This window comes from Dicentrarchus labrax, unplaced genomic scaffold, assembly GCF_905237075.1.
Source record: "Dicentrarchus labrax unplaced genomic scaffold, dlabrax2021, whole genome shotgun sequence".
In the NCBI taxonomy this organism is placed as follows: Eukaryota; Metazoa; Chordata; class Actinopteri; family Moronidae; genus Dicentrarchus; species Dicentrarchus labrax.
Genome location: NW_026136718.1, coordinates 21,148,104 through 21,161,726, shown reverse-complemented (window position 1 = coordinate 21,161,726; position 13,623 = coordinate 21,148,104). Strand labels below are relative to the sequence as shown.

General features: G+C 40.8%; 1 protein-coding gene across 2 annotated transcripts in view; it reads right to left on the bottom strand.

Annotated features, from left to right (window-relative positions):
* ncanb (neurocan b) overlaps nucleotides 1-13,623 on the bottom strand; it is a 137,484-nt gene that overhangs the window by 7,239 nt on the left and 116,622 nt on the right. For both annotated transcript variants that reach the window (XM_051377107.1, XM_051377106.1), the window contains exons 12-15: nucleotides 11,140-11,298; nucleotides 8,950-9,032; nucleotides 8,370-8,514; nucleotides 382-564 (exon numbers count right to left, since the gene is read on the bottom strand). In XM_051377107.1, the coding sequence (XP_051233067.1) occupies nucleotides 382-564; nucleotides 8,370-8,514; nucleotides 8,950-9,032; nucleotides 11,140-11,298 (570 nt within the window). The remainder of the gene's footprint in view (nucleotides 1-381; nucleotides 565-8,369; nucleotides 8,515-8,949; nucleotides 9,033-11,139; nucleotides 11,299-13,623) is intronic.

Sequence of the window (13,623 nt, the reverse complement as noted above, 5' to 3'; positions counted from 1 at the left end):
TGTTTAGCGGTCAACGGTCAACCAGTTGCAAAAAAAATAGTTGAAAAGGCTGAAAAAAGAATCCAACCTCAAGCATAAAACACTTCAAAGGAGATCCTATCACTTCTAAGTAAGCACAGGGGATTTTAATTCAGTCTGCAACCACAGTAATCTTTTTGCTTGCAATTATTAATAATGAGAGCAGGGATGGCAAGCCTGAATGCGCATGGTGACAGAAGCCCCCGAGGGCAGTTAATGTAAGAGTTTCGTATGGTGGTGTGCATGCTGAAAGTAAGAAAATGTAAACGTAAAAAAATGACCTAACAAATGGAAAGGCTGCTATAAGGCTTGTGGTCTGCCACCCCACTCTGTAAAAAAAAAACCCTGTTGTGTAAAACTCACATTTTATGCAGATGATTTTAGGCCGGTCCCACTTGCCGTTGGCACGACACTTAGCAGTGGGCACGTGGCGCTGCAGGAAGCCGTCGGCGCACTGGTAGCGCACTACAGAGTGGATGTCATAGTGGGAACGCTTCCGACCAATCAGAAAAGCATTATCCACAGTGGGTGGGGCTCCGCAAAGCACTGTAGGGGCAAGAGAGAGCAGGAGAATATTAATCAGAGTGTCCACTTCTGTTTATTTTCATATCCTCTTGTATGATACGTAAAGGAAATTCGTACAGGATAGAAACTTTAACCTGGATTCACCTTATCAGAGTGCTTGATTAAAACAGTTAAATGCCCCTAATGGTTTCTACATTCAGTGTTTATTCTGACTTCTGATGTTAATTAGGCACTCGCATCTCAGGAAAACGCTCACAGCACAAAACATCAAAATGTGGATTTATTGTCTGTGGGACAGCATGTCTGTCCAAGTCTGAGGGAGTGGGCGGCTGTCAAAGTAATACTGCGTTTTAGACACATAAAGAATTGAGGCAGAATCAGAAAAGTGTTTACACAAGCTGAGATGGAGAGAGGACTGACACATTGGTCAGAGACTGACAGGATGGACAAGCCTCAGGGAGGCACTCAAACAACTTCACAGATTTTATAACTCGGCTGTCAGGGTTTGCCAGTCTCCCCCGGTGGAGGCAGCAGGTGAATGTGTAATAACTCTGGGAGTACCTACATGGCGGTCCTGCAGCTGAAGCCCCAGCTCTTCCTGCCTTTCAACATAACATGCAACAAAATCATGGAAAGGTTTTCAGTTTCGAGTCACAACTACAAATTGCCAGTTCATCCGTGATAATCTTTGACTTAAAATAAGCTAGGTGGACAATTAAGCTGTTATTATTCATTACGGGGCCTGGTTGCTGAACCCATTATCAAACAGTGCTGGAAGATGCTAAAATTAGTCTATTGGGAAAACTAGTAACACCAACCAGGAACGTGAACGTCATGTTTTTTCTCATGCATGTTTCCTATTAGTTTCTGTTGTGCAGTGAAAAGTGCTGAAACTGCTACAATCTTCCACCTAACACACAGAAGTCTGCCACCATATTCACGGGGAACTGGAGAGAAAAATATGCTTCTTTATATTTCGGATTTGACTGATGTGTTTGTTTGATGAGCATCCCCGGTTTTTACTTTCTTCCTTGTCTGAAGTCTGTCCATCCTTCACTTTACATGTTGTTGTGGTTTCTAAATAAATGATGTGAACCTGAATCTTGCTAGCATCAGCATCATCTCGTTTTGTTATTGTTCGTATCATTGTTCACAGCAGACATTTTGACTTGTCATAGCAGGAAAGGTTGAACTAACAATGGTAACGATGGCCCTGGTCTGCTGATTTTTGCAATGCAATGCAGCAGTTAATCAAGTTATTAGTTACACCTGTGTTTTAAAGTCAAACTTCTGCTGTGAAAAAGGTTTATTCGACGGTTTATTCGACTTGCTTTTTCCCTTTGGTCATGCTATGGCTCTGTACCCTCCCATGGGTGTCCAACCTCAATTTTAGGAACCAATGCTCTAGTGTAATTACCCATTTATTGGGTAAATTTGGTTGGGTAGCAATATTGTTCTGTGCTCTCTTTGTGCAATTTCAACAGTTTTTGGCCCACCTATTAACACTCAGCATAAATGTACTGTATGTGCTTGTATCTGTGTTTGTGAAGGATCCTGCACTGTGTTAATTCATTACACCATGGGGTTAAAGTCCCTGTGTCTATTTATATGTTAGTCCTTTTTTTTAATCACAACCTTTTGTGGAGAAAACAAATAGCAACAAAGTAATTAGCAGCAACAAAATTGGGTGCTCTGTTTGTTATATATAACAAATAGGTCATCAAACTACCTAATTTAAGTATTCACATCTTGCACAACTATTCACTAAATGTGTATCATCTTGATTTTAACAGTTATAAAAATCACATTCTTTTTATTTTTATTTTGCTGTTATGATGGCGAAATGATTACACAGTGCATTACCATAACTGATGGCTAACAGTCTGAAGGGATAAGGGTTGTGGAAACCTGTTTGAGATGTAAAGAACTTCCATGCTGCCCCTATCCAAGGCACCTACTTTGCAAACACCAGAAACCACCACTGGTTCCACCTAATGTGATAAACACTGGTCATAAGAGGACTTAATCAGCCATCAGAAAATGTTTACAATCCCTCTTAATTCCCATGTCCTTGTCCTAATACCTCTTAAATTCTTAATAAGGGAAAGCAATGACATTAAGTCTGATGAAAGGTTTAATGCCACATTTACAGTTTAATGTGTTGTGGAAGGAATAAGCACTCCTCACTTGAGACGATCACTGACTCAACACAAATGGAAGGCTAAAAGGTAGTTTTCCATTAGCCCTCACCTATGTTCACTGTTGAATGATTTCTCACAGTGGGGGCCAGCAAAGTCAGAATGTACTGAAGTAGGGATAAAAGAAAATGTCACTAAACTCAGAAAAAGCAAATGGAGCTTTAAGTGAGAAAAGGTCTTTTGTAGAATAAAGCCTGAAGGACGAATAGGGCTGCTACCAAGAGAGGAACTAGATTTCTGAGAAAAAGCCCATAAAAATGTACTCTCTAAAATACTCCAAAGCTGCTTCTCATTCCTTTAAGCAGTGACTCAAAATTGTTAAAATACAAGTGTGGATTTATTTTTCTGGGTAAACCACTGATTGTTTAAGACTAAACGTTCAACCACTACTCAACCACTTCTGTGTGTGTCTGATAGCAGATGAGTCACACACACTGTCGGATATAAGGCAAATCACTTTGCTTACAAGATACCAGAGGCAGGAACAAGTAATTGTAAAAGTCCTAAACTTCGAGTTTCGAGTTCTGAACAAGTCATAATGCAGTTTTCACCAAATTAAGTGCCATTTTAACAACAGAGTAATGATATATTCGAGAGGCCATATTATGCTCTTTTTCAGGTTCATACTTTTATTTGGGGGTTGCTGCGTCTAGTTTAGAAAAATTTTATGTATGAGAAAAAGTATGAGAGGGAACCCGCAACACTCACTCACTTTGTTTAAACAGACAACAACGTTAGCTGATTCAGGAAATATATATGTAATGTGAAAGGAAACCCAGAACTATCAGAACTAACAATTATCACTCAACTCTGCAGTTAGCTCTACAGAGCATTTTAGCATCTTTCAGCTCATTGCTTTGGTTTTACGGACCCTCAGGAGTTGGTGGACACCAAAAACAGAGCTAGAGGAGAGTGAATATTGGACTAGAGGACCTACTCCCTCTGTAGAGAAGAAATGGCTCATTCTAACGAAAATACAACAATTCCTACATTCAGGTGATTAAACACTTACCTATGAACATACCTATGAATGTTATATTCAATTTCTGCAATTATATCTTTTTAAATGTAATAATAATAATAACCCTGGATGTTTAATAAGGTGAAAATAAGTTTTACATCTTGTCCTGCAGCCCCAAAGTTACTGTGAACAAATTAATATTGCTTTAAGAACATTCATCCACAGTTAATTGGATAGATACAGCTGGAGCTTAGACAGTGAGAAGCAAAAAACACTCTTTAAAAGTGTCTGGACCATAACAAGGGGAGAAGGTAAAAAAATACACAAGTGTCTGTGAAGAGATGGAAAACAAAAAAAATAGAACAAAGAATGTAAAGCTCACAGATGGCAGGTGTTATAATTTCCTGCAGCTGATTTAAGGTATGTTTTTAGCCAACATTAGAAGCTAAGAAGAAGCTATTTATTCATACACTTAAAAGCAGCATGTTTCTTGAGGCATTTTCTGTCACTGTGTGCCTGTGTCTGTGTGGTAGGGGGTAGTCAGTGTGAGTTAGCGGCATGGGGAGAGCTGCAGACAGTTAGATGCTGGTTCCTCTCAACGCTCCTCCTTGGCCTCAAAGCATCCGCAAACCTACTGCCAATCCTGTAACAAGGAATCAGAGAGACTTGAAAGTGCGTGTGCATTCTCTCTGAAACAATACTGGGAGTCTCACGAGGACAGTAGATGGGGATAAATTCAGTTCTGTTTATTAAATAACAAACTGCAGCAGTTGTTTGTGTGAATGTTTGCTGACAGCCCAGACTACCTGGGAGAAAATGGTTATTGAGTATTGACTTTTGTGTCCAAAATATAGGCATTAGGCAGTGAATAAAGAGAAAGAAAAAAGTTAGATGTACAGTAGGATTTCTTAGCATAAAGAGTGGAATCAGGAAAAAATCTCTACAAAATAAACACCAATTTATTTGTGTCTTTAGAAGAAATTATGCAGTAAGATTGTGAAAACAGTTTATCTGTCCGTCCAGCAGCAGTGACAATAAGGGAAGTCACACTCCATGCTGTTGTTTGCCAAGAAATGGTAACATGACATAACTCTAGGGCTACCACAGTGAAGGAATTTCCCTTGTGGTGATTTAAAGTTGCTCCACAGTGTCGTATTTCATTGATGTTTGTGGTTATTGCGACATAATAAGTTAATTAGTGAGCTTCAGAGGTGCTGCTAGCTGGATGTTTGAACTTTGGACAGAGCCAGGGTAGCTGTTTCTGCCTGATTTCCATATTTGTGCTAAGCTAAGCTAACTACAGCTCCATACTTAACGCACAGACATGAGAGTGGTATCACATCTCATTTGTCTGTCAGCAAGAAAAAAGCATCTCTGCCCCTGCACAAACCTCCCTGTCGAGGATGTAACTATCTGTGGCAGCTATGTCTACAAAATCATAATACAGGGTCCTGTGGGGAGTTCTGTAGCTGCTCACATGGGGTTGGTGAAGAGGACCTTCATTTTCTCTTTCCTGTTTGTGACTGGACATATTCATCTTCAGCACTAAACACAAATCAACATAAGAACTCTTCTTATATTGGATATATATATAAGAATTCTACTTGAGGGGCGGTGTGTACCTTTCAGCACAAACACACATATTTTACTTCCTTCTCCTGTGGCTTCTTCACACCCAGGTGAACCTGCCTTCTGAACAAATGTCAACTGTTTGAGGGGATTGTTCACTACACTAAAAAACTAAAACTAAAACAGATGCAGACACAACTGCAAACATGCACAGTAGCTGGGCGGGTAAATCACATAAATAAATAATCAAAATGCATTCCAGCAATGACAGTTTTACTCTACACAATGTGTATCCAACAGTGACTACATTAGACGCATTGGACACAACTGCTAAAGGCAATGACAACAGCCTATCATTTCCCAAAGCACTCTGTGAGCGTGCAGAGTATGTCATGCAAAATTAGATTTCCTGCCTTCTGTACGTAATAACCCATCAAAAATAATGGAATAATTTCATAATACTTACATGTCCTGTTGTGGGTAAATTCCCTCTCATCCTCGCTAGAAGAGCTCAGAGGCAAATGACTGCGTGACTCTCTTGTCACTATAATCCAAATGTAAATGTAACGATGTGTGCTACTCTTAAATCCATTTCTTTCTTTATCCTCCTTTAGACAGTATTGATCCAGCAATCAAATACTGCTTCTGAATGTTGAAGGGCCTACAGTAGAATATCACTCATCAATATAAAAGGGCAAAAGTCACTTATATATATTCTAACTTAGGAAAATTCTGAATTTTGAATGGCCTACAGTAGACCTCACATTATGTTTTTATGATCTGAAAACATCAAACAAGATGAAACCACACCAACACAGTGCATCAGTTGGAGGAGTCAGTTTAGATTTCTTTCTAACAACAGATATTTAGCAGGCTACATGGCTCAGGGCAAAGATTTCTGACAATTTAAAAAAAATATGTAAGAAATAAGAAGCAGGACCAAATCAGCTTCAATATATGTGTATTTAAGGATCGGAGGCTTGTGTGAGTGTGTTATACGAGTCTGGCTGTCTTTAACCCCAAGATCTGACCATCATTTCATCAGATGACAGTCTCGCCTCTTTTCAGTTAAATTAAAATAATATCATCACCATCTACATGACACACCATCCCGACTGGGCCCTGGGTGACTGATTAAGGTGTCCGATATGCTCACATGATGCCGTTATCGCATAATTAGACCCAGGGGTCGCTGATGAGCAGACAAACAGATCATAAGAGCTGAGAGCATTAGAAATCAGGCGGAGAATACTCAGCATGGGTCTGACAAACCCCACTCATAAGACAAGACATTACATGGGGTTACTCAAAGTGAAAAAGAGGCTGACGGGAGGAGAGGGGGAGAAGATGAAAAGATGCTAGTGATTGTAACTGACTGATTAAGGTCAGAGGTGGGCTGGATGCTGGGGACTTGTGACAGTGTGCATCAGGGGTGGTGCAACACCTTACTTGTGAGGGAAATACCTTTCCTTTCATACAAGAATAGTGCTGGCTGGTTCAGGAGATGTGCTTGTTGCCTGAAGGCATTAGAGTTATGTTCTCTATGCTTGTGGCCTCTGATGACAAACCATCTGTTAAAGCACAAGGCCTTTAAGGCTTTTATGTTAAGGCAGTAATACGCGATGAAGCGGGATGATAAGGGGAAGTATTTTATTTAGTTCTACGCAAGACTATAGGTAACACACCCATAGCTTAAGGGTTACAAAGCCAACCATGAATCACTTTATTTCCCTCTACTGTCTGTAATGAAGGCTTCAAATACCTCCCAAATATCAAATCAAATCAAATACCTCCCAAATATTTTAAACCTACCTGAAGATTTAAAAGCTGACTGCCTTTATACCTTCATACCATACCTTCATCTACCATCATCTATGTCCTTATATTATCGTATTACCGTATTATCTTATACAAATATAATGCAAATAGTGGGCTGAAACTTATTAAATCATATTCTGAACTACATATATTGCTTCAGTCAACATTCATCATGGAAAATATTTTGTTCAATCATTTCAAAAAAGGTTTTAGATCTGTGATCTAAAAGTGCAGGATTATTACTTTTATCCTTCCAAAATTTAACTTTTAGCAGCTTGATAAATACTTGCCCAGATATACGGCTAAAAGAAGAAGCTTGTCCTATTCAAAGCTGCGGAGGAAGTTTTGGTAATACAGCCACCAGTGGCTTCTTGTGTCTCTAGCTATTAATACGTCTGTCTTCTTGCCACCGGTCATGAGTCTGACCTGTATGCAAATGTGTGGCAAAAATAAGCTCTAATAGGCTCTCAGAGGAGCATGTGGTGGCCTAACTCCAGCGCTAAGAAGGGGCAGCTGCAACAGGGGACAAACAGCGGAGATTGCGGCGTATATAGGAACTTAACCAACCAATAAGTTTGCTCACCTCAATTTGCTGAGTTTAAGTTTCCTGGACATAAAGCAGAAAGTACTTTCTGCCTCAAGACGTACTTCACTTTCCTAGAACAGAACATTTGGCAAAGGGAATGGAGCTGTGATATGAAAGTACACCGAGAACTTTTAAAAGTCGAGCCGGAGGATGATGAGAGATGGAAGAAGGAGCGCTGGTGAGCTGTAATGAGTGTGAATGTGAAGTACGTGGACTAAGTGAAGAGGTTCAGTGCTAATCTCTTTCTCTGCACAGAGACGTGTATAATGTAAAGTATGACATACCTAGGATGTTCAGAATCCCTGAAGGTACATGCTGTCATTCTCTGTGGTTTAACAGAAATAGGCTGCAATACTTGTGAGCTGCTTTGCATTAAAAACTGTTTTAAAAACATTTTGTCACTTTTTCCCACTTTCTATCTTTTTTTTTCTCCACAGGATCAGTCTCACTCTGCCTCCTTCTGTCCGATTCCTCGCTGTCTCGGCTCTTTAAATCCGACCTCTCTCACTCCTCGCAGCCTCTTCCTCTTTTTCAGTCTTCCTCTGTTACATCCTGCTGCTCTCTGCCTCCTTACCTCTCTGTCAGTCATCTTAATCACCTGTTGAAGTTGCAGCATAGTCCATGCCACTCTCTCCTCTCCTCCGCTCTCCTCTCCTCTCCTCTCCTCTCCCTCCATCCACCTCGTTGTTCTCACCTGTTCCCTTCTTGCAGACGTAGGGCAGGTTGTAGTTGCAGGGCACGTCATTCCATTTGCCGTTCTCATGAGCAATCATAACCACGCAGTCCTCTCCTCCAGCAAAGAAGTTGTCTGGCTGGTTTTCACGCCAGTTCTCATATTGCTGAACACACACAGACAAAAAACAGACAAGCCTTTTTTTGAACTCCAATTTAACATCATTTTCTTGACATCATACACTAATCACTGATCACACGTCTATTTTTTTTCTTCCCTAATTTTATGTTTTGTCTTTTTTCCTTTTGATGTTGTCTGTTGTATATACAGTAATGATGGAAAATGAGAATACAACTCTTAAAGGCAACCTGTGTATTTTCAAGTGCATGCTGAAGATATGCTGTCATTATCAGTAAAGCTAAAAACGACATAGGAAAAAGTCAGGAAATATTGGGACAACAATGGAAAACAAATTGAAACTGCTGTTCAAGTGGTTTCCAGCTGCGATACTGGGCAAATGTACACAGTTTCTCTAGGGCCTCCGACTCCACTGGGAACGACTGCTGACTAAGAGACAAAGCAGACACAGCTGGTTACTCACCAGGTCCATCTTGTCTGTCCACTGAAAGTCGTCCTCCACTGTACGATCATTTAACCCAATCCAGGTGTTGTCATGGCTTAGACCTGAGTAAGAGGTTAATCAAAAATCAGACACAGAAGTTAATACAGAGAAAGAAAACAGTAGACAAAAACTTGACGTACTTTAAGGTAGTCCAAGAAATAGCACCAAGAACATTACAATTGCATATACAATCTTAACTAGAAACTTTGTATAAATGTTAATTAACACCTCTCTGGCATCCCTCAACAAAGAGGAAGTATATTTTACGTATTAAACATATTATTCAGATTTCAATCCAAATGTAGCCTGAATTATGCTCAAAGAATCGGCCTAAGAGTTAATGCATGTTTCCAACAACTGCTGTTACTCAGACCTTGAAGTGAGCGGCAGCAGGCACAGCTCCCTCTCTGGCCTCAGCTGAGAGATGAACAATAATGGAGATGTACTGTCGCTGATGCAGGGGTGATGAGATTTTTGGTTGTGTGGAAGGAAACATCACTAATAGTGTTTTGGGTTAATCTCATTTGTGCATTTGTGGACACCTCTGTGCACGGTCGTACAGCCGTTTGCATGTGCATGCAGATATGTAATGGAATTTCAATCATGGTGTATCTGATTAACATCATTACCAGGCCCATTAGTCTTTCTAATGGCTCTGATACCCTTATTGCAGGGGTGGATTTTCGAGGCAATTAAACACACTTTTTGGTAACTGTGCACATGCAGAAGAAAGATCGGTGCTGGATGGATGGCACCGTTCTGTCATCTGTCCGAGACAGAAGGTGGATCCAATATTACAGGGACTTGCTGCAGGTGATCTGGCCTTATTATGACACGTGGCTGTGGAGCACTGCCAGGGGGCAAAAAGCTAAGAATGAGGAGAGGAAGGTTTATGAGGCATCAAAGAATGACTATAGATATTCGCACGGTAATGCTGCCTGACTTGCAGTAAAACGTGTAGCAAAAACCATTTGCAAATAATTGAGGACAACATGTATAAAATATGGGTTTAACACTTGACAACCACTGAATCTAACAAAGAGTCTTGAAATCGTATTTTCCTATATGTAAGGGTGGAAAAATCTGACCAGATAATGTGACAATTTTTCATCTTTCTCACACAAATCAACTAAATTGAATCAAGTTCCATATTTGTCTTGATGCCGGCCTTATTTAATCTACTTTCAACATACTGACACTTGCATTTCCTTCAGTGGACAAAAATGGAGTTACCTCACCCACTGTAGGGATTTTTCACCTGTTTCAAGACAAATCACATCCTTAGAAAGAATATGATAATATATTAAATGTTCTGTCAAAGACACTTATGTCAGAGTCTATAGCACCATTTCATTGCAACAAATGGTGATACACATTTATTTGGCTGAACAGACTCAACTCCTGAGGGTGTTTTTCAGCGGGGAGCGCAATAAACCCCTTCAAAGGCCGTTCAGAACCAGACAGACATTTATCTCTGAGTTATGGAATACACATAAGGTAAAAGATGCCACTGCCAAGTATGGTAATAATAAGGTAGAGGAGTAGATATAAATCAACAGCTAGTAAAAGCAGTGTGTAGCAGGATAGCAGAGTGAGAGCTGGTTAGATATATAAAGGCCATGTAACTGTCATTATTTAAATTGATTGCTGGTGATTGGTGACTGTGGAGAATCACTAGATATTTCATGTGTTATAAAGTTGTGAAGCAGGAAAAGCCACTAGTTCCAGTATCTATTTTAATTACTTAAAGCTTTTTCCTACATCCTCAACATAGAAACAAGTAATGTGAGTCTTTGTGGATAATAGGGCCACAGTTTGGACTCAAACCCATGGTCGCTGCAGCAAGGACTCAGCCTTGGTACATTGGGGCCACAGCGCACCAGTTGAGCTACGAGGGCATGATGGTTGATGGTTGAACATAATGATTAAGATAGTTGTTCCTGCTGAACATTAATGTGTTAGCATTGTTATTGTGTTTCCATGCAACACTGCAGAAAATAAATAGGACTTTTACAGAATGGAAAGCCTGCATGCCCAAATTTACCTACCTGACTTAAGATTTCCTGCAGTGTAATCAGTTCAGGAAAAAAAAAAACACCAAGAAGGATTTGCATAGGCTGCACTGTCTGTGCCAAGTCTGTCCTCTCTTTCTCCTCAACCTCCACCCACCTCTGATGAAGTTTTGCTCAGCCGCACTGTGGATGCTGGCCAGGTGGCCGCTGTGCTCCCTGCAGTCCTTCTCGGCGTCCTCCCAGGTGTGTCTCCGGCTGAAGTACCTGTAGCAGTGGCCGTGGAACTTCCTCCATGTGTGCTCGCAGCCCTCAGTATCTGCAGGTGTAAACAGGGGGATTTGGAAAAAGGAAGTGGGAGGTAATTGAAAAAGACAGTGGTTAGTCAATGGAAAATCCACGTGGGAAGAGTAATGTGGGTTTTTTTAATCATTAAACACCCACAGCCGACAGATGCAAAAGAATAATAGCATTGCAAAGGAAAAGGAGTGGGAGGGTTTACAACTAAGAAGATATGACTATTTTTATAGTATTTTTTAGTATTTCTGTTTGTCCGCACACAGGATTTTTTTTCCTGTCTTGTGGCGCAAAATATCTACATATTGTTTCCCCCTTCCTGTCCCTCTCCTCCTTGCTTTCTTTCTTCAGTGCCATCTTGCTTTAAGTGCCCTCTGTGACACTCTCCATCCCGCCATCTCTCTCTCTGTGTCTCCTTCTCTTTGATTTGACTTGGTCTTTTAATCCACAGCGGAGGCAAGCCGGCGGTGAGACAGCTTAGTCCAGTGAAAGGGCGTTTTAATCTATTCAAATGACAACAATCCTTAGAAATTGCTTCCAGTGCACAGCGCTCGCTTGGTAATTAAGCCCTGTCACAGTCCTGTCAGCACACCGACTCTCCCTCCACGCATCCCTCCATCCCATCCTCCTTCTCTCCCTTCATCTCTCTCATCTATCGCCCCTCATCTGACTGGGGGTTAGCCGTGTGACTGGGAGCCGTACATTTCAAATGTGATGTGCGGTTGTGTGCATAGATTTGGGTGTGCGAATGTGTGTATAACTGAAGAGTGGAAATGTATGTATAGTTGATGTGGTTCAGGCTCGATCTGTCAGCTAAGCCACCTCCAGTTTCTCCTCATCCTCACCCCCTCTTGTGCCCCCTCCCTCCCTCCCTGCCTCCCTCCCTCCCTGCCTCCCTCCCTACAGTGTAGGGATCAGGGAAAAGGCCTCAGCTTTTCCTCCAACAAATCTGAAGCGACACCAGTAAATTGGGCGGTGCAAATTGGGCCGTATGGGGCCCTGCTTAGTATGCAGAGAGATGCGGTTTTGGCCGTGGAAAGAAAAAGAGGAGATGAGAGGAGAGGAGTCCGTTATGAAAGCCCTTCTATACTGTAATATGAAATAAGGGTCTCGAAACCTTCATACTGCATTGACTGTGTAAGTGTTTTTTTATACTGTTAAGCTCTCCTCCATTCACTATGTTGTTGAGGTTTAATGCTGTGAAGTGCAATGACATCATTTCACAAAACACAATGCACTGGCTCATAGCACGACTGCCCCCTCAAGTGAAGCTACAGCGAGGTTTTGCAAAACTCTCTCAGTCTACTACTCAATATAGTTGCTAATTTTACATATTACTATATTCTCTCTCCTGGGGCTGTACACAAATGCCTCCAGAAAGTGCAAAAGTGATAAATACACTTACTGACAGTGAGCAATGATGATGAGCAATGTGGAAGAAAAACACGCAGTGTAGCATGTTACAATATATCTTGTGCTCAGAAGGTAATGTCTTTGTCATGTCTCATACAGTAAACATAAAGCTCTGGCAGGTCAAAAATCAGACACAGATGAATGCGTAACCATTACAACATTCCCACATGCACGTTGGCTGCAGAAAGACGGAGAGAAGAAGAATGAAGAATGAAGAGAGTGATGTTTGCATATATTTGGGGAATTTATGAAGGCAACTGTCTGTCCAGCTTTATCACTCTTTGATGCTCTGGTGAAATTTAACACTGTTTGAAATTCAACATTCATTCACTGGCCTCTGTGACAGGCAATTCAGTCCCATACAGTAGGTCTGCTGGAAATGGAGTCCTATATACAGTAATGAAGCAGCCTATTAACTCTTCTTAGTTTAGTAAAAATGGGTTTGACTAGACTTGATGACTACATACTGCAAAAGAGGATCCTGCATTACGACATGGATCAACAATTATTCACAAAAATTTCTTAGCATTTCTTTACATATAAAATGAGGTTTATCACATTGGGGACATTTTGAGAACATAAATCCATGTCAGTCACATAGAAAATTTGACAAAACTGACAAAACTGATGCATTTCTGTTATTCATCTGCCTACGCTGAGTTTACAGAGTACTAAATATTATTAGACCAAGATCTGCCACATACACAAACCACAGTGGTGAATCACCACCTCAGGGTTTGCTTTAGTAGTGGTGCTGCTTAAGCAAATGCATGTTGTGTCCCTAAAGTAACAGGCAATTGATGATTTTTTTCCTGTATTTTAATCAAAATAATACAGCAAAATATGAGCTGTCATGTTCTCTCTGCACCAGACAATTAGTTTGTTTGTTCGTCTTATACCAAAGCTTAGTACCTCTTCAACTTCCACTCAGATA